General features: G+C 46.3%; 1 protein-coding gene across 1 annotated transcript in view; it reads right to left on the bottom strand.

Annotated features, from left to right (window-relative positions):
- Window positions 1-19088, bottom strand: part of plcg1 (phospholipase C, gamma 1) — a 93619-nt gene that overhangs the window by 47881 nt on the left and 26650 nt on the right. Inside the window, exons 2-7 of the mRNA XM_055652176.1 lie at window positions 11878-12042; window positions 10998-11091; window positions 6431-6478; window positions 5321-5405; window positions 1837-1920; window positions 812-834 (exon numbers count right to left, since the gene is read on the bottom strand). Of these exons, the coding sequence (XP_055508151.1) occupies window positions 812-834; window positions 1837-1920; window positions 5321-5405; window positions 6431-6478; window positions 10998-11091; window positions 11878-12042 (499 nt within the window). The remainder of the gene's footprint in view (window positions 1-811; window positions 835-1836; window positions 1921-5320; window positions 5406-6430; window positions 6479-10997; window positions 11092-11877; window positions 12043-19088) is intronic.

Here is a 19088-nt window from a genome sequence, read left to right as displayed (position 1 = left end):
GACTACCCGCCCTGTCTGTACGGAGTTTGCACGTTCTTCCTGTTGGGGAAAGCAGGGTTTTCTCAGGGTGCTGGTTTTTAAGTCAATTGGCTTCTGTGAATTGTTCCTAGTGTGTGGGGTAGAACTAATATACAAGTGATCGCTGGTCGGTGTGGACTCGGTGGGCCGAAGGGCTTTCTCTGAGTATATTAATTATTATCTGCAGGCTCAGAGATCAAAGGCTATTTGTGGGAGAGCTGAAGCTCAGTGGAGAACCTTTCTCCAACGTCGGGGTTTTGTGCATCTGGGCCTCACAGTCAGGAAGGCCGCAGAAACCTGCAGCAGATTAAAAATTACTTGGGTGGGCGCTGAAATTTAGACTTTAAAGATACAGCATGGAAACAGGCCCCTCAACCTTCCGAGTCTGCGCCGACCAGCGATCCCTCCACACACTAACACTATCCTACAGACTAGGGTATATTTGCAAATTTACAGAAGGCAGTTAACGTACAAACCTCCGCATCTTTGGAGTGCGGAAGGAAACCGGAGCACCCGGAGAAAAGCCACGCGATCACGGGGAGAACGTACAAACTCCGTACAGACAGCACCCGTAGTCAGGATCGAACCCGGGTCTCTGGCGCTGTAAGGCAGCTATACCACTGTGCAGCCCCATATGGCTGCACAGAACTCCAAGAGCTGCTCTGAGCTTTGGTGAATATCAAGAAACTGGCAGCTAATATCAGGCTAGCTGGCATTTTTATAGCAGGCGTGAAATTGGCATTATACCCCCCTGTGACTCCCCAAACAGCCTCCGAAGACGTTGTCCACTTACCTTTGAAGAAAGGGAATGTCCATCTGCCAAGGGGAAAATAAATCAGAATCAGAAACAAGCTTTTTCCTCACGTTTATAAAGAAACTCCTCTCTGATCCTCTCCTCTCCAGCCCCATCTACACTAATCCCACCTGCCCGCTCGTGGTGTTAGCAACACTATAGAATATTGCTAGCCCACACACACAGAGCACTGTTCACTACTCTCCCTCTGTGAGAAAATCTCTCTTGCTCACATCCAACCCCAGGAGAAACCTTGTTGGGAGATCATTCCTAATGTAGGAAAAGCGATCAAGCAAGCCGCTGACCAAAACACCACATGTACTGTACATCTCGCTTATCAGAGAGTGAATCATGGGTAGAATTAGGCCATTCGGCCCGTCAAGTCTACTCCGCCATTCAATCATGGCTGATCTATCTCTCCCTCCCAACCCCATTCTCCTGCCTTCTCCTCATAACCTCTGACACCCGTACGAATCAAGAATCTATCTATCTCTGACTTAAAAAATTCCACTGATATTCACTGGAGTTTAGAAGGATGAAGGGACACCTCATTGAAACTTACCAAATAGTAAAAAGCCTGGAGAGAGGGGATGTGGATAGGATGTTCCTACTAGTGGGAGACTCTAGGACCAGAGGGCACAACCTCAGAATAAAAGGACCTCCCTTTAGAAAGGAGATGAGCAGGAATTTCTTTAGTCAGAGGGTGGTGAATCTGTTGAATCTGTTGCCACAGACGGCCGTGGAGGCCAAGTCAATGGATATTTTTCAGGCGGAGATGAACACGTTCTTGATTAGTACGGGTGTCAGGGCTTTACAGGGAAAAGGCAGGGGAATGGGATTGAGAGGGAAAGATAGATCAGCCACGATTGAATGGCAGGGTAGACTTGATGGACCGAATGGCCTAATTCTGTCCCAAGAACTTATGACCTTACGGATTCTACTTTGGAATCCACTGCAGATGCAGTAAACCCACTGTAAAAATCGCGAGTCCTTTTAAAAAACCATTCACCATATCTGGCACTTACATTTTTCTGAGCGTCGTACATCAAGCTATGATAAAGCTGCACAAACTGGCTGTAGGTAACATCTCCACTCCGCAGCTCCATGTCCTGAGGGCAGGAAGAGAAGGAATGAGAGCACAAGATCTAGAGCAGTAACTAATCTTTTTTGTTTTAGTTTTAGAGATATAGTGTGGAAAGGGCCCTTCAAACCATAATAGTTTGAAGAAAGGTTCCAACTAGAAACACCATTTTTGTCCAGAGATGCTGCCTGACCCTCTGAGTTACTCCAGCACTTTTGTCTAAACCGGCATTTATAGTCCCTTTCTACACAATAGTTTTATCCTACAGATTAGGGACAATTTACGGAAGCCAATTAACTTTGCAAACTGTGCGTCTTTAGGGTGCGGGAGGAAACCGGAGCACCCGGAGAAAAACCCACCCACATGGTCACAGGGAGAAAGTACAGACAGCACCCGTAGTCAGGATCAAACCCGGGTCCCTGGCGCTGTAAGGCACCAACGTTGCCATTGCGCCACTGTACCGCCCACAGAGGCAGCTTCTCTGTAGGACATGACTGGGCAATTTATCGGGGTCGGAACCCTCCCACTGTAGTAGGAACAGGAAAGCTGCAAGAGATGGGAGAAGGACAAAGCCCTATTTATTAATTTGTTTGTTGATAAGACGATTGGGTCAAACACATGAAAAGGTCAGGTGCAAGTAACAATGGTTGGTTACACTCAGAGTGTAGAGATGCAGATGACCAATGTTGGTCTGTGGCTACACTGGAGAAAAAAAGATTCTGTTCTTGGTTTTGGCTTGAGGTTACACATGCTTTGGATGGGTAACACTGTGGAGACCCGAGCGAAAATTTAAAAAGTGCTGGAGTAACTCAGCGGGTCAGGGAGGCACAGTGATAGAGTTACTGCCTTACAATGCCAGAGACCCAGGTTCGGTCCTGAGGTCGGGTACTGTCCGTACGGAGTTTGTACATTCACCCCGTGACCGCGTGGGTTTTCTCCGGGTGTTCCGTTTCCCACACTCCAAAGACGTGCAGGTTTTTTAGGTTCATTGGCTTTGGTACAGATTGTTGATCATGGGGAACCAGGATATGGCGGACCAATTTAATAACTACTTTGGTTCCGTCTTCACTAAGGAAGACATAAATGATCTGCCGGAAATAGCAGGGGCCCGCGGGTCAAAGGAGGTGGAGGAATTGAGTGAAATCCAGGTTAGTCGGGAAGTGGTGTTGGGTAAATTGAACGGATTAAAGGCCGATAAATCCCCAGGGCCAGATAGGCTGCATCCCAGAGTACTTAAGGAAGTAGCTCCAGAAATAGTGGATGCATTAGTAATAATCTTTCAAAACTCCTTAGATTCTGGAGTAGTTCCAGAGGATTGGCGGGTAGCAAACGTAACCCCACTTTTTAAGAAGGGAGGGAGAGAGAAAACGGGGAATTACAGACCAGTTAGCCTAACATCGGTAGTGGGGAAACTGCTAGAGTCAGTTATTAAAGATGGGATAGCAGCACATTTAGAAAGTGGTGAAATCATTGGACAAAGTCAGCATGGATTTACGAAAGGTAAATCATGTCTGACGAATCTTATAGAATTTTTCGAGGATGTAACTAGTAGCGTGGATAGGGGAGAACCAGTGGATGTGGTGTATCTGGACTTCCAGAAGGCTTTCGACAAGGTCCCACATAAGAGATTAGTATACAAACTTAAAGCACATGGCATTGGGGGTTCAGTATTGATGTGGATAGAGAACTGGCTGGCAAACAGGAAGCAAAGAGTAGGAGTAAACGGGTCCTTTTCACAATGGCAGGCAGTGACTAGTGGGGTACCGCAAGGCTCAGTACTGGGACCCCAGCTATTTACAATATATATTAATGATCTGGATGAGGGAATTGAAGGCAATATCTCCAAGTTTGCGGATGACACTAAGCTGGGGGGCAGTGTTAGGTGTGAGGAGGATGCTAGGAGACTGCAAAGTGACTTGGATAGGCTGGGTGAGTGGGCAAATGTTTGGCAGATGCAGTTTAATGTGGATAAATGTGAGGTTATCCATTTTGGTGGCAAAAAAACGGGAAAGCAGATTATTATCTAAACGGTGGCCGATTGGGAAAGGGGGAGATGCAGCGAGACCTGGGTGTCATGGTACACCAGTCATTGAAGGTAGGCATGCAGGTGCAGCAGGCAGTAAAGAAAGCGAATGGCATGTTGGCTTTCATAGCAAGAGGATTTGAGTATAGGAGCAGGGAGGTTCTACTGCAGTTGTATAGGGTCTTGGTGAGACCACACCTGGAGTATTGCGTGCAGTTTTGGTCTCCAAATCTGAGGAAGGACATTATTGCCATAGAGGGAGTGCAGAGAAGGTTCACCAGACTGATTCCTGGGATGTCAGGACTGTCTTATGAAGAAAGACTGGATAGACTTGGTTTATACTCTCTAGAGTTTAGGAGATTGAGAGGGGATCTTATAGAAACTTACAAAATTCTTAAGGGGTTGGACAGGCTAGATGCAGGAAGATTGTTTCCGATGTTGGGGAAGTCCAGGACAAGGGGTCACAGCTTAAGGATAAGGGGGAAATCCTTTAAAACCGAGATGAGGAGAACTTTTTTCACACAGAGAGTGGTGAATCTCTGGAACTCTCTGCCACAGAGGGTAGTTGAGGCCAGTTCATTGGCTATATTTAAGAGGGAGTTAGATGTGGCCCTTGTGGCCAAGGGGATCAGAGGGTATGGAGAAAAGGCAGGTACGGGATACTGAGTTGGATGATCAGCCATGATCATATTAAATGGCGGTGCAGGCTCGAAGGGCCGAATGGCCTACTCCTGCACCTAATTTCTATGTTTCTATGTTTCTATGTTAATTGTCCCTTGTGTGTAGGATAGTGCTGGTGCATGGGGTGATCGCTGCTCGGTGTGGACATGCTGGGCCGAAGAGCATGTTTTCGCACTGTATCTCTAAACTAAAGTAATAAAGTATAGGTCAGGAAGCATCTCCGGAGAACATTGGGTAGGCAACGTTTCGGGTGGGTTCCCTCCATCAGACTCAACACTGGAGTCCTTTTTGTCCAAGTGTCAGACTGTGGACCTACCCTAATCATCAGTATATTACAGGTGAAAGTTTCCAACAGGTGGTACCATGACACAACTGGTAGAGCAACTGTCTCAACTGCAGAGACCCGGGTTCGATCCTGACTAGGGGGGCTGTCCGTGTGTGGAGTTTGCACATTCTCCCCGCAGCCACGTGGGTTTCCTCAGGGTGCTCCGGTTTTCTCCCACACTCAAAGACGTGCAGGTTTGTAAGTTAATTGGCCCTCTTGTAAATTGCCCCTAGTGTGTAGGGAGTGGATGAGAAAGGGTGAAAGGATAGAACTAGTGTGAGCAGGTGATCGATGGTCACATGGACTCAGTGTGCCGAAGGGCCTGTTTTTCCATGCTGCATCTTTGAAATAAACGAAAGATTTTGCCACGCTGAATATGCTGAATTAATGAAATATTACCGTGATTTTTTCCCGCAGAAATTTCATGTTGGGCACTCGGTAGTTGACTTGGGACAGCATGTTCTTCAGGTCCTTCACTGTGACCCTAGGAAAAATAAAGCATCCGATTACCCTTCGAGTCCTTGCAGCAGTGTGGCATGGTGCATGAAGCAGACATCATTTATGTGGGATCATCATGGGTCAGGTCACCTGCAGGAATTCATCACCTGTCACCCAAGCCAGAGCACCCGGTCAACCCCTTAAGAGTTGCTGACGCCACATCTCAGCCCACCGAGCACCCTATTGTAATCCACGTGCAGAGAGCATCCAGTCTCCACACTTGGGCAGCCATGAACCCAGGTCGCTGATCAGTCAGCAGTGGCATAAAGGGTGGATTGTATGTTGGAAAGAGACTGCAGATGCTGGGATCTTGAACAGAACACCAGCGGCTGAAGAAAGGTCCCGATCCAAAATGTTTTCTGTCCATTTCCTTCCTATGGGCCTGCTGAGGTCCTCCAGTACACTGCCCTTTGTTTGTAATGTGGGGGAAGCTGGTTTGAGGATCTGCCAGATGCTGACAAATGACTTGGTTTGGTTCAGTTTAGTTTACTTTATTGTCACTTTATTGTAGAGGTACAGTAAAGACTTTCCTGTTGCGTGCTATCTAGTCAGCAGGTACTGGAATAGTACAATTAATCAAGGGTGGTGAATCTGTGGAATTAATTGCCAGACAGGAGAATGGGGTTGAGAGGTAAAGGTTGATCAGTCATGTGGAGTGTAGTAGGTCGATGGGCCGAATGGCCTACATCTGCTCCTATGACCTATGAACTTATGAAAACAAAGATTGTGTATGTCTTTTCTAACATGTGTCTGGGTTTGACCTTTAGTGAACCTCACGGTGGGAGAGCAAAGGCTGAGATATATACATGGTTTTTCATGACTGGTCATCTCAAAATGCAGCAACACAATTGAAATATTTATCCAGAACTATGCAAGCTGGTCTACGAGCCTTTCAGCTGGAGGTAGGGGGTTGTCAGAGGGGAATTAGCAAGAGCAGGCACCACACTCGCCCACCATCCTGCAATCCCAACTCTCAATACACCATCGAGAATGAACCATGGTTGGCATTACCGATCTTCTCGATTGCGATCCATGTTGTAGAACTGTTTCCTCAGCCACCTGCAATAAAAAGGAGAGTTCAATCAACAACACACCCTCAGCATTCAGTAACAAATCTTACTCAAACCTGAATGTTAATAAGTTGATAAGTGCAGGCATCTGCCATTTTATCGATTGTGAATTGTGTCCCATTATAGAAACAGGACCCCAAGAACTTCTAAAGATAAGACACAACATGCTGGTGTAACTCAGCGGGTCAGGCAGCATCTCTGGAGAAAATGGCAGAACAAAATGGCTTCCGAATGAAGAAGGGTCCCGACCCAAAACGCCACCTATCCATTTTCTCCAGAGATGATGCTGCCTGACCCGCTGAGTTACTCCAGCATTTTATGTCTGTATAAACCAGCATCTGCAGTTCTTTTTTTATTCCAATAACTTCTAAGCTGGAAAGAGTGCAGAGAAGATTTACGAGCCAGGACTTGAGGACCTGAGCTGTAGGGAGAGGTTGGGCAGGCTAGGACTTTACTCCCTGGAGCGCAGGAGGAAGACGGGTGATTTTATAGAGGTGTATAAAGCCATGAACGGAACTGACACAAAGTACTGGATTAACTCTGCAGGTCAGGCAGCATCTCTGGAGAAAAAGGATAGGTGATGTTTTGGGTTGGGACCCTTCTTCAGACTGAGGAATTAAATCTTTTACCTAGAGTAGAGGAATCATGGACCAGTGGACCTAGGTTTAAGATGAGGGAGGAAAGATTTGATATTATTACCACACAGAGGATGGTGGGTAAAAGGAACAAGCTGCCAGAGTAGGTAGACGAGGCAGGTATTATCGCAACGTTTAAGAAACATTTAGACAGATACATGGATAGGACAGATTTCAAGTGATATGGGCCAAATGCTGGCAGGTGGGACTAATGTATCTTGGTCAGCATGGGCAAGTCGGGCCGAAATGCTATCATCTGTCGAAGCAGGTTGTATTTCCACACAGCAGATTGGAATTACAAAATGATAAATTAATAAATGCAAACAGAAAATGCTGCAACCAGTGAGCAGATCAGGCAGTAGTTCTCCACGTAGACCAGGCCACATTGTGGGACCAGATGCAGCAAACTGTGTTGGTGAAACCAAACATATATCGGGTGGCAGGTTTGCTGAGCGCCTGCATTCAGTCTGCAGGTGTAACTTCCTGTCCCCCGCCACTTCACAGTACACCCCACTCACACTCTAACATATCTGTCTGCGGCCTTCTGCACTGTCACAACATGGCCCACCCCAAAGCTGAGGAACAGTGCCCCCAAAATCCACCTGGCCACATTGCAGCCTCCCACAATCATTATCAAATTCCACAACTTCCAGGAACTGGCACACGCCTTTTTGTATCAGAACTGAGTAGTTTAAATTAGTTTACATACAGCGTGGAAACAGGCCGAACAGTTGCCAAATTAATCTAATCTCTCTAGATTAGTTATTGAGAAAGTCATGATGTTAGTAGTAGTTCAGTTTTTCTCTCTTTATTAGCACGGCCTGAATTACTGGGTACGTCCTCAAACAGCTCTGCATTTCTAAGCCTATACACTCCTTTATTTGTTTACTCTCTTCCCCTCCCAACTGCTCCATTTTATTCCTGTAATATGTGTTCCCTCTCCTCCTCTCCCCTCTCTCCAGCCCTCTCCTGAATGGTGATTTTTTGTAACTGTGTCTGCGACACTTGTGTACTGCCTAGAACATCGCCCATTCCTTCTCTCCAGAGATGCTGCCTCACCCGCTGAGTTACTCCAGTATTTTGTGCCTACCTTCGATTTAAACCAGCATTTGCAGTTCTTTATCGCACATGTTACTGCCTAGGTGAGGTCTGCGGTATGATTTGGTTGTATGCAAAACAAAGCATTTCCCTGGACCTCGGTACAATAAAGTATTATTGCATTGAATCATTGATTCTTCTTGCTTGACTTCTTATGCTATTAATATCGATCTGACCTGTTAATGCGCACAAAGCGATACTTTGTAAAAGCTTTTACACATCCCCCTGGAATGTGAACACAACCTTACGAGGCATTACAGAGTCCTGCTATGTACACCTCACCACACATGCACATCTCCTGCTGCTCGTACATTGGACTCCCTGCAGCTTCACTGTTAATTAATCCGATACTTGAAAGACGCCAAGCGCCAGAAGAAATAAACTTGGGAATCGATAGCCGCTGATTGGTGCTCTGTAAATGTGCAATGTCTTGTACATACGGTTTCTGCACAAAGAAATCCCTACAAATCTGGTTCAGAAGGTTAGCTATGTATTTCCTCAAGGGCAATAGGGAGGCGCAGCGGTGCCTAACAGCGCCAGAATCCAGGTTCGATCCTGACTACGGGTGCTGTCTGCACAGTGATTGCGTGTTGTTCCTGTGACCACGTGGGTTTTCTCTGGCTGCTTCGGTTTCCTCCCACACTCCAAGGATATACAGGTTTGTAGGTTAATTGGTTTGGGTAAAAATTGTAAATTGTCCCTAGTGTGTAGGACAGCTGTAGCGTACAGAGATTGCTGGTCAGCACAGACTCGGTGGGCCGAAGGGCCTGTTTCTGCGCTGTATCTCTAAAGTCTAAAATAGAGTGAGGGATTACTCTTGCCTGGGTGCTTAAAATTCAAAGGATACAGTAAGATGCAACTGTTTCCCCTGATGCACAACTAAAGGTTCAACTTTGAACATTCACCTGTGCTGAGGAGGCTGATGTTAGACAAGACTGCTAAAATTGACCCCATATTCTGCCTGCATAGTCTACACTCCAACGGCACAAACACTGAATATTCTGGTTTCAGGTAACATACACTCAGAGAGACACAGAGTTATACAGCGGTAGAGCTGCTGCCTCGTAGCGCCAGTGACCCGGGTCCGATCCTGACTACAGGTGCTGTCTCTACGGAGATGTATGTTCTCCCCATGACCTTGTGGGTTTTCTCCAGGTGCTCTGGCTTCCTCCCACACTCCAAAGATGTACAGGTTTGTAGGGTAATTGACCAGTAAAAATTGTAAGTTGTCTCGAGTGTGTAAAATAGTGCTAGTGTACGGGATAATCGCTGGACAGCGAGGACTCGATGGGCTGAAGGGCCAGTTTTCACGCTGTATCTCTAAACTAAGCTAAACATGCCCTCTTTAATTTCTCTCTATATCTGTCTCTACCTAAAACTCACCAACCACATAACAAAGTATAATTCATTCATTTAGTCTCTCAACCCCCCCCACCACGCAAGTCCACCTGCCCATAATCTCTCTCCCCCCTTAGTTCCACTATCACTTACCAGTCACTCTCTCAGCCCTTCCCCTCACCCCATTATAGGTCGTAAGATCATGTGAAAGGAGCAGAATTAAGCCATTCGGCCCATCAAGTCTACTCCACCATTCAATCATGGCTGATCTATCTCTCCCTCCTAACTCCATTCTCCTGCCTTCTCCCCATAATACCTATACTGGCTGACTTCCCTCCACACTCTCAGTCCTGATTCAGCGTCTTGCTCCGAGATGTCACCCATCCCTCTCCCTCCACAGACGCTGCCTGATCTGCGGAGTTACTCCTGCAGTTTGTTTTACTTTTGTTCTGGATTCCAGCATTTGCGGTATCTTGTGGCTCCATCGACTTTAAATCTTGCGGGAGGGTAATAAAAAAATGGCAAGCTCTTCTTTTCGGGTTATTTTCTGATGACTTTTGTTATCCAGTTCAATTGTAAATGGCAAATAATTGATTTATTTGTTTAGGGAAAGGATATTAAAATTATAGATGGAATAAAAATAGAAAATGTTGGAAACACTCAGCAAGTTGTCAATATTAACAACCAAACCAGGAAGGTTGAGCTGTTCTGATCCCAATCTGATCAGATTTAAAAACAGAGAACTGCAAATGCTGGTTCATACACATAGGGACATAAAACTGCTGGAATAACGTCAGGCAGCATCTCTGGGGAAAATTGATAGGCAACATTTTGGATCTCGACCCGAAACATCACCTATCCATGTTCTCCATGGATGCTGTCCAGTAGGTGTCTGACCCACTGAGTCACTTCATAAGTTATAGGAGCAGAATTAAACCATCAAGTCTACTCCACCAGTCAATCATAGCTGATCTATCTTTCCCTCTCAACCCCATTCTCCTGCCTTAACATCTTCCCATAACCCCAGACACCCATACTAATCAAGAATCGGTTCATCTCCGCATTAAATATATCCAATGACTTGGCGTCAACGGCAGTCTGTGGCAATGAACTCCACAATTTCACCACCCTCTGATTAAAGAAATTCCTCCTCATCTACTTTCTAAAGGTACATCTTTTTATTCTGAGGCTGTGTCCTCTGGTCCTAGTGTTTAAGAAGGAACTGCAGATGCTGGAAAATCGAAGGTAGACAAAAATGCTGGAGAAACTCAGCGGGTGCTGCTGCACCCGCTGAGTTTCTCCAGCATTTTTGTCATCCTCTGGTCCTAGACTCTCCCACTAGTGAAAACATCCACTCCACGTCCACTCTACACACTTTGCGCCTTTCCTCGGTAAACCAGCAGCTGCAGTTCCTTGTTCCTGCTCTTCTTCAGTTACCTTTCTATCTGAAGCGGTGTTGGCGATTTCACAGTGTCCGTCAAGAGCCAGTTCAGACCGGTTATCCACATGCTCATCTCCTCTTCTGAAGTAGCTGTGGAAGAGTGAACAAGAGAAAATCATGAAAGGTCAGGCAAAGCCATCCGCAAAAATTAGCCTTGGTGCAAGTGTCAAACAGTCAGCCGATGTAAGTCAGCACCGGACAAACGGACTTATTGCAACAGCATTACCCTTTGCGGCATCTTGCACTTAATCTAATGCAGTGTGAATTGTTTTTTTATCGTTTTATTAAAGAAAATATGAAGCCAGGTTTTGGCAGTGTAGGGATTTTGCAGCAGAATTATTTTGTTAAAGGTGCCATTTATTTTCTGTTAAATTATTGCTTAATTTTAGTTTAGAGATGCAGCGTGGAAATAGGCCCTCGGCCCACCTAGTCCGTGCCGACCAACAATCACCTGCACATTAGTTCCCATCCTATAGACTAGGAACAATTTGCAGAGGACAATTAAAATACAAACTTTTGATTAGTACGGGTGTCAGTTATGGGGAGAAGGCAGGTGAATGGTGTCAGGAGGGAGAGATAGACCAGCCACAAATGAATGGCGGGGCAGACTTGATGGGCTGAATGGCCTAATTCTGCTCCAACCACATGACCTTATGACCTAAATTTGTACGGCTTTGGGATGTGGGAGGAATCCGGAGCACCCGGGGGAAATCAGGTCACAGGGTGTACCTACAAACTTTGTACAGACAGTGACCGTAGTCAGGATCAAACCCAGGTCTCTGGCGCTGTGAGAACCCAGGTCTCCTGGAGTACATGACAAAAAACAAATCTGACCTGATCGGATCTGGAAAAGAACTCATGGAATCAAAGGCTCACCTGCCAGACTGAGAGTTTTCAACCGGAATTCCGTCCCGTACAGGATAACAAAACAGTGGGAAGTATCAGGCCGGGATAAATCAGGTCTGGATGCATCATCTTGGTACCGCTCGAAATCCCGGGAATTCCTTCCTGCGCGAATCTCCTTGATTTCCCGAATATCAACTGGAGGAGAAAAAAGATGTTTCACTTCAGGGAGACCTGGATATGTCTTTCTATTTCTGCACATCCCTGGTTTGTATTCCCAAAGGTTAAAGTTTTACTAACAGATACGCCCCCATAGTACCCTACGAATCTGGAAATAAGTGAAGTCAACCCTTAAACTGAGAAATTTATCTCATCTCTCACCAATTGCCAACAACCCCTTGTTCAAGCCGTCTAACTTAGACAAGACATTCACACACTGGGAAAGATTAGGAATTAAAAAACTGGGAGATCTTTATGAGATGGGAACTCTTCTCTCATTTCAAGAATTATAGTCGAAATGTCATTTGAAAGGTAGCCAATACTTTTGTGACATTTAAGAAATATTTAGACAGGTACATGGATAGGATGGATTTAGGGGGTATGGGCAAAAGCAGGCAGGTGGGACTAGTGTAGATGGGACATGTTGGTCGGCGTGGGAAAGTTGTTCTGCACACTGTATGCCTCTATCTCATTTCAAGGCCACCACATCCAACACTCTCATAGAAGATAGCTGGAAGGCTGAAGCTCGACCGCTGCACCACTGTGCAGCTCCTTTTCACCTTAGTCCCAATCCCCTACTTTGAGACTGATCCTGGGTTCTAGACACACCTGCCCAGAACCATTGACCCTGGTAAGAATTGGACTATTTCAATAAGATCGTCTACTACTCGGCTAAAATCGTGACAAGAGAGGTCTACTCTGCTTATGGCCTCCAACCCTAGGAATCAGTCTGATGATCCTGTGATCACAGTTGAGACATGAGCCCACAACCTCTAAACTCGGTGACAATTGGCTTTATGAATTCACTGGGTTCTTGGAATATTATTTTAGTTTTATTTTTAGTTTCATTTAGATATAGTGCGGAAACAGGAACTTCGGCCCGCCGAGTCCATGCCGACCAGCGATCCCCATATAGTAACACTATCATACACCAACACTAGGGTGATTTACCATTTTACCGAGGCCAATTAACCTACAAACCTGTACATCTTTGGAGATTGGGAGGAAACGGGAGCACCCAGGGAAAACCCACGTGATCGCAGGGCGAACGTACAAACTCCGTACAGACAGCACCCATAGTCAGGATCGAACTCGAGCCTCTAGCGCTGTAAGGAAGCAACTCAACCGTTGCGTCACCGTGCCGTCCCACTCACTTGAAATATAATTTGTACGGCACAGTGTCACAGCTGGTAGAGCTGATGTCTCACAGCGCCAGAGACCAGCGCCAGGGTTCGATCCTGACCTCGGGTTTTGTCTGTGTGGAGTTTGCACGCTCTCTCTGTGACCCCGTGGGTTTTCTCTGGGTGCTCCGGTTTCCTCCCACATCCCATAGACGTGCAGGTTTGTAGGTTAATGGTCCTCTGTAAAATTGTCCCCTAATGTGTAGGAAGTGGATGAGGAAGGTGGGATAACACATGGAACTAGTATGAATGAGTGATCTGTGGAAGGCATGGACATAGTGGGCCAAAGGGCCTGTTTCCACGCTGCATCTTTAAATTAAATCACCAAGGTCTGCCTATTTCTCCATTCAGGTGGTGAATCTGGATTTAAACTACATTTTATTCCTCCAGAGGGTTTTAATTAATTTTAGGATCAGCTTGGAAACACAAAGGCAACCAATGTTGAACGACAGCAAGACACATTAACACCAAGGGTAAACTATGCAGAATTTATTTACCTAAATGTCCCAATACACCCTCGTACACACCAAGCCTTGTGCAGGATCAGTAAGCATGATGCAAGTTGGCAAGCAGCATTTAGCAGTATATCACATTATTTATTCCTTTTGCAACTTCTTTCCAATTCAGTTGCAAACGGCTGATACTGGACATTAATATGCCAAAACTCCCAAGACACCCACCCCCCTGCAAGCCACAGCACGGTGGCGCAGCGGTAGAGTTGCTGCCTTACAGCGCCCGTGACCTGGGTTCGATTCTGACTACGGGTGCCGTCTGTACGGAGTTTTTATGTTCTCCCCGTGACCTGCGTGGGTTTTCTCCGGGTGCTCCAGTTTCCTCCCACACTCCAAAGACGAACAGGTTTGTAGGTTAATTGTCTTCGGTGAGTTGTCCCATTGTCCCTAGTGTGTGTAGGATAGCATTAGTGCGCAGGTATCGCTGGTCGGCGTAGACTCGGTGGGCCGAAGGGCCCGCTTCCACGCTGGATCGCTAAACTAAACTAAACCCTCAGCATCTATCCATCAACAACAGCGGGCACAAGGGAACAGACTAACCTACAACATTCAGGCCAAGACAAACACTATCCTAATGTCTGATAGCTTCTTGCCGTTCAGGGGTTAGTTGACCACAACTTCATTTTTGCCATGACTACACCACTGTGAATAATTCGCTCCCAAGGATTCAAGAACTTGAGCAAATCATAAAATGGTGGAGGAACGCAACAGGTTAGGCGGCATCTTTAGTTTAATTTAGTTTAGTGATAAAGTGCAGAAACAGGCCTTTTGGCCCACCGAGTCCCTGCCGACCATTAACCCCCGTACACTAGATCTATCCTACACACTTAAGACAATTTTACCAAAACGAAATTAACTGACAAACCTACATGTCTTTCGAGTGTGGGAGAAATCCGGAGAATCCGGAGAACCCCACGTGGTCACAGGGACAACTAACAAACTCCATACAGACAGCATCCATAATCAGGATTGAACCCGGGTCTCTGGCGCTGTAAGGCAGCAACTCTACCGCTGCACCACCGTGCCACACATCTGGCCAGGGAATGGACAGATGACTTTGTAGGTCGGTACTCTTTTTCAGATTGATTCAAGAACTTGGACAAAATTGTCTGACTGGGCAATATCACATTTAGGTGTAGAAATGTATCTAGAAATAGAAAGTTTGCATGTTCCATTAGATTAAGGGCGGCACAGTGGTGCAGCAGTAGAGTTGCTGCCTTACAGTGGCAGAGACCCTGGTTCGATTCTGACTGTCGGGGTCTATATGGAGTTTGTACGTACGTTCTCCCTGTAACCACAAGGGTTTTATCCGGGTGCTCTGGTTTCCTCCCAGATTCCAAAGATGTACAGGTTTGTAGGTTAATTAGCTTCTGTAAATTGTCCCTTGTGTGTAGGATAGAACTAGTGTTTGGATGATCGTTGGTCGGCATGGACTCGATGGGCCGACAGGCCTTTTTTTACACTATAAACTAAACTAAAGTATGACAGAATCAATGTGAGTAGATGAGGATTTAGTTTTAGTTTAGAGATACAGCATGGAAACAGACACTTTGGTCCACAGAGTCCATGTCAGACATGTTCGAGGTTATCCAACTTTTCTTATTCACCCCCTACACACGGGGTAATTTAGAGGCCAACTAACCTACAAACCCACACATCTTTGGGATGTGGGAGGAAACCGGAGCACCCAGAGGAAACCCACGCAGTCACAGGAAGAACGTGCAAACTCCACACAGCCAGCAGCCGAGGTCAGCTTCTCTGGTGCTGTGAGGCAGAGGCACCATCAGCGGTGTCATTGTGCCGCACTGATTTAAATACAGAAAGCCATTATCTGACTAAATAGCTTACGTTCTGTGCAATAGCTCAATCTTCAGACATCTAAGATCAACTTTAAGCGAGGCACTTCGGTGAGAGGAATCAAAAGACAGGGTACTATCTAAACGGAGGAGGGGGGGGAGGGAAAAGAAAGCTGGTGAAGGAGAGAGGCAGGACAACGTGTGCCACTGCGGGGGAGCAGTGAGATGAGGGTCTCACAGGGCTCCTGTCGGAGCGCAGGAAGAAGGGGAGGGGAACTATTTCAAAAGTAAGAATACTTTTTTTATGGTGGGGGGAGACAAAATGTAGAAACAGGGAACTGCAGATGCTGGTTAATGCACAATAGAACACAAAGTACTGGAGTAACTCAGCAGGTCCGGCAGCACCTTTGGAGAACATGGAGGAGTTAGATTATTCTCTGTTGTGGATACTTTAGAATTTGCTGCAAGAGTTTGATTTAGAAATACAACACCACTTGACAAGTAACTGCAAGTCTCAACCTTTAAGGACATTGCACCCCAGCAGGTTTATTAACCTCCACGGTGAAAACAAAACAGCCAAAACCTGCCCCCAGCTGCCTTTGATAATTGAGACAGCAATGGAGAGATTGCCACATTTCACTTGCTTTCATTGTCTACAGGTCCAGTCATGTGTGCACGCTCAGATCTGCAGTGACACCATTGCACAGAGGTGAATGTACTTGGAGAGATTCATATTTCAGAAGGAACTGCAGATGCTGGACAAATCAAAAGTAGACAAAAAATGCTGGAAAAACTCAGCGGGTGAGGCAGCATCTATGGAGAAAAGGAGTAGGCGATGTTTTGGGTCGAGACCCTTCTTCAGATTCACAGCCCTACAGTGTGGAAACAGGCCCTTCGGCCCAACTTACCCATGCCAACCAACATGCCCCATCTACACCAGTCCCACCAGCCTGTGTCTCACACATATCCATCTAAACCTATCCCATCCATGTACCCGTCTAAACTAACTAACTTCTTTGGCAGCTCATTCCATACACCCACCACTCTTTGTGTTAAAAAAAAATAATCGCCCCTCAGGTTCCTATTAAATCTTTCCTTACCTCACCCTCACTTTAAACCTATATCCTCTGGTTCCTGGTTCCCCTACTCTGGGTATTAGACTCTGTGCATTTACCCTATCCATTTCTCACCTGATCTTATACACCTCTATAAGTTCGCCCCTCATCCTCCTGCACTCCAAGGAATAATATCCCAGCCTGCTCAACTTCACCTTATAATTCAGGCCCTCGAGTCCTGGCAACATTCTTGTAAATCTTTTCTGCACCTTTCCAGCTTAACAAAATCTTTCTAATAACAGGCTGACCAAAACGGAACCCGATAGTCTAAATGCAGCCTCAATAATGTCTTGTACAACTGTAATATGACCTCCCAACTTCGATACTCAATAGTCTGACTGATGCACCAAAAGCCTTCATGATCACCCTATACACCTGTGTCGTCTCTGTACCTGCACTCCTAGATCTACAACACCCACCCCCCGAGCCACTGTGTAAGTCCTACCCAAGTTAGACTTCCCAAAATGAAACACCTCACATTTCTGTATTATATCTCCATCAACCATTCCTCAGCCCATCTGCCCAACAGCTGCAATTTTTGACAACCATCTTCACTATGTACAACAACACCAACTTTGGTGTCAGGTTTTAGTTTAGAATCGCTGGCCTCTTTTCGAAGAACTTTGTGTAATCAGTCATGTTGTATGAAGGATACAGGACATAAATGTGTATAAAAGCATGGGGGAAATAAAGAGGGTGAATGCACAGAGTCTTTTACCCAGAGTAGGGAAATCAAGAATCAGAGGACATAGGTTTTAAGTAGAGAGGGGAAAGAATGAATGGGAATGTGAGGAGCAGCTTTATCACACAAAGGGTGGTGGGCATATGGAACGAGCTGCCAGAGGAGGCAATTGAGGCAGGTACTATAATAACATTTTACAGACATTTGGACAGGTAGATGTATGGGGAAAGGTTTAGAGAGGAATGTGGCCTGAAAACAGGCAGGTGGGACTAACATAGATGTGGCATCTTGGCCGGCATGGGCAAGTTGGGCCGAAGGGCCTACTTCCGTGCTATACAACTCTACGACCCTAAACAATTCTAATCAAAGTAAATGCCTTTTTCTTCTAACTTCTAAATTGTCTCTCGTAATTTTTTTAATACTTTTATCGGGTCTCCCCTCAACCTCCGGTTGTCCAGAGAAAACGCTGCAACAAAACAACGAGCTCGGACATGTGTCCTTCCGTACCTCTGCTAGATCTCCATTGCCTCTGTCGGTACAGCAGAGACAGGCCAGAGAGAGATCGCTCCTTCATTTCACACCCACCCCGCTGGTTTTAAGTACATGAGTCTTCTTAATACTTCGAACAATGTGTTAGGATTTTGTGTGTTTAATTAAACTAATTCAAGTTCTTGAAATGAAAGTGAATTTTGAAGGTTTAAATTTGTGTTTAAACATTTAGCATGTTTGTAAATGCTATTAATGTCCCATGATCAGACAGCACATTTCTGAACTACTGTGAATACCACAGATGCAGTAACGGTGCTGTGGTTTCCACAAATTAGCAAATATGCATCAACCTCAAATTAGCAAAGATGCATTAACCACAAAGTCACCAGTCAGTCGGGTTGCCAACTGTCCCGTATTAGCCGGGACATCCTATATATTGGGCTAATTTGGTTTTTCCAATACGGGACTGCCCTTGTCCTGAGGGGACTGCCCAGCCCCGCCTCACCCGTCCCGATGTAGTGCAGCTGATGGAGTGCAGCAGCAACGCCTCGCCCGTGGCCCCGTCGGTCGACAACCAGGCTCGCTGCCCGACCTTCAGACCTTCGCTTACCGCCGACACCACCACCCCTCCTTCTCATGGCCGATCACCGGTTCATGAGTTGGGATGGGGAGACGGACTTTCCAGCAGAACACAAAGCCCAGCCGGCGGGCCAGCTGAGGAGGTTTGGCCGGGGCCGCGCGACATCGCGCGCAAAGTCTGGCGTCGGGCCAAAACTCCTCAGCTGCCCCGCCGGCTGGGCTTTGTGTGCAGTCCAGCGCCCGGACCAACTCATCATTCACCCCGCCACAGCCGAGTCGGTCAACAAATTGACGTTGGGAATTTGTCCCTTATTTGGGAATGAGAAAGTTGGCGACCCTACCGGTCAGGGTCAGAGTTCTTATGACAGCATGTTTGACTCCTATGACCTCGAGGGCCTGAGCAACAGGGAGAGGTTGAGCAGGCTAGGACTTTATCCCTTGGAGCACAGGAGCCTGAGTGTGGGGTGATCTTATTGAGATGGCCAAGATCATGAGAGGAATAGATAAGGTAAATGCACAGAGTCTTTTACCCAGAGTAGGGGAATCAAGAACCAGAGGACATAGGTTTAAGGTGAGGGGTGAAAGATATAATAGAAACCCGAGAGGCAATTGTTTTCTACACAAAGTGTTATAGGTGTATGGAACAGGCTGCCGAAGGAGGTAGTTGAGGC

The sequence above is a fragment of the Leucoraja erinacea genome, chromosome 21 (assembly GCF_028641065.1).
Source record: "Leucoraja erinacea ecotype New England chromosome 21, Leri_hhj_1, whole genome shotgun sequence".
Lineage (NCBI taxonomy): Eukaryota > Metazoa > Chordata > Chondrichthyes > Rajiformes > Rajidae > Leucoraja > Leucoraja erinaceus.
Note: the sequence above shows the minus strand (reverse complement) of the source record. Positions and strands in the feature narration are given on the sequence as shown.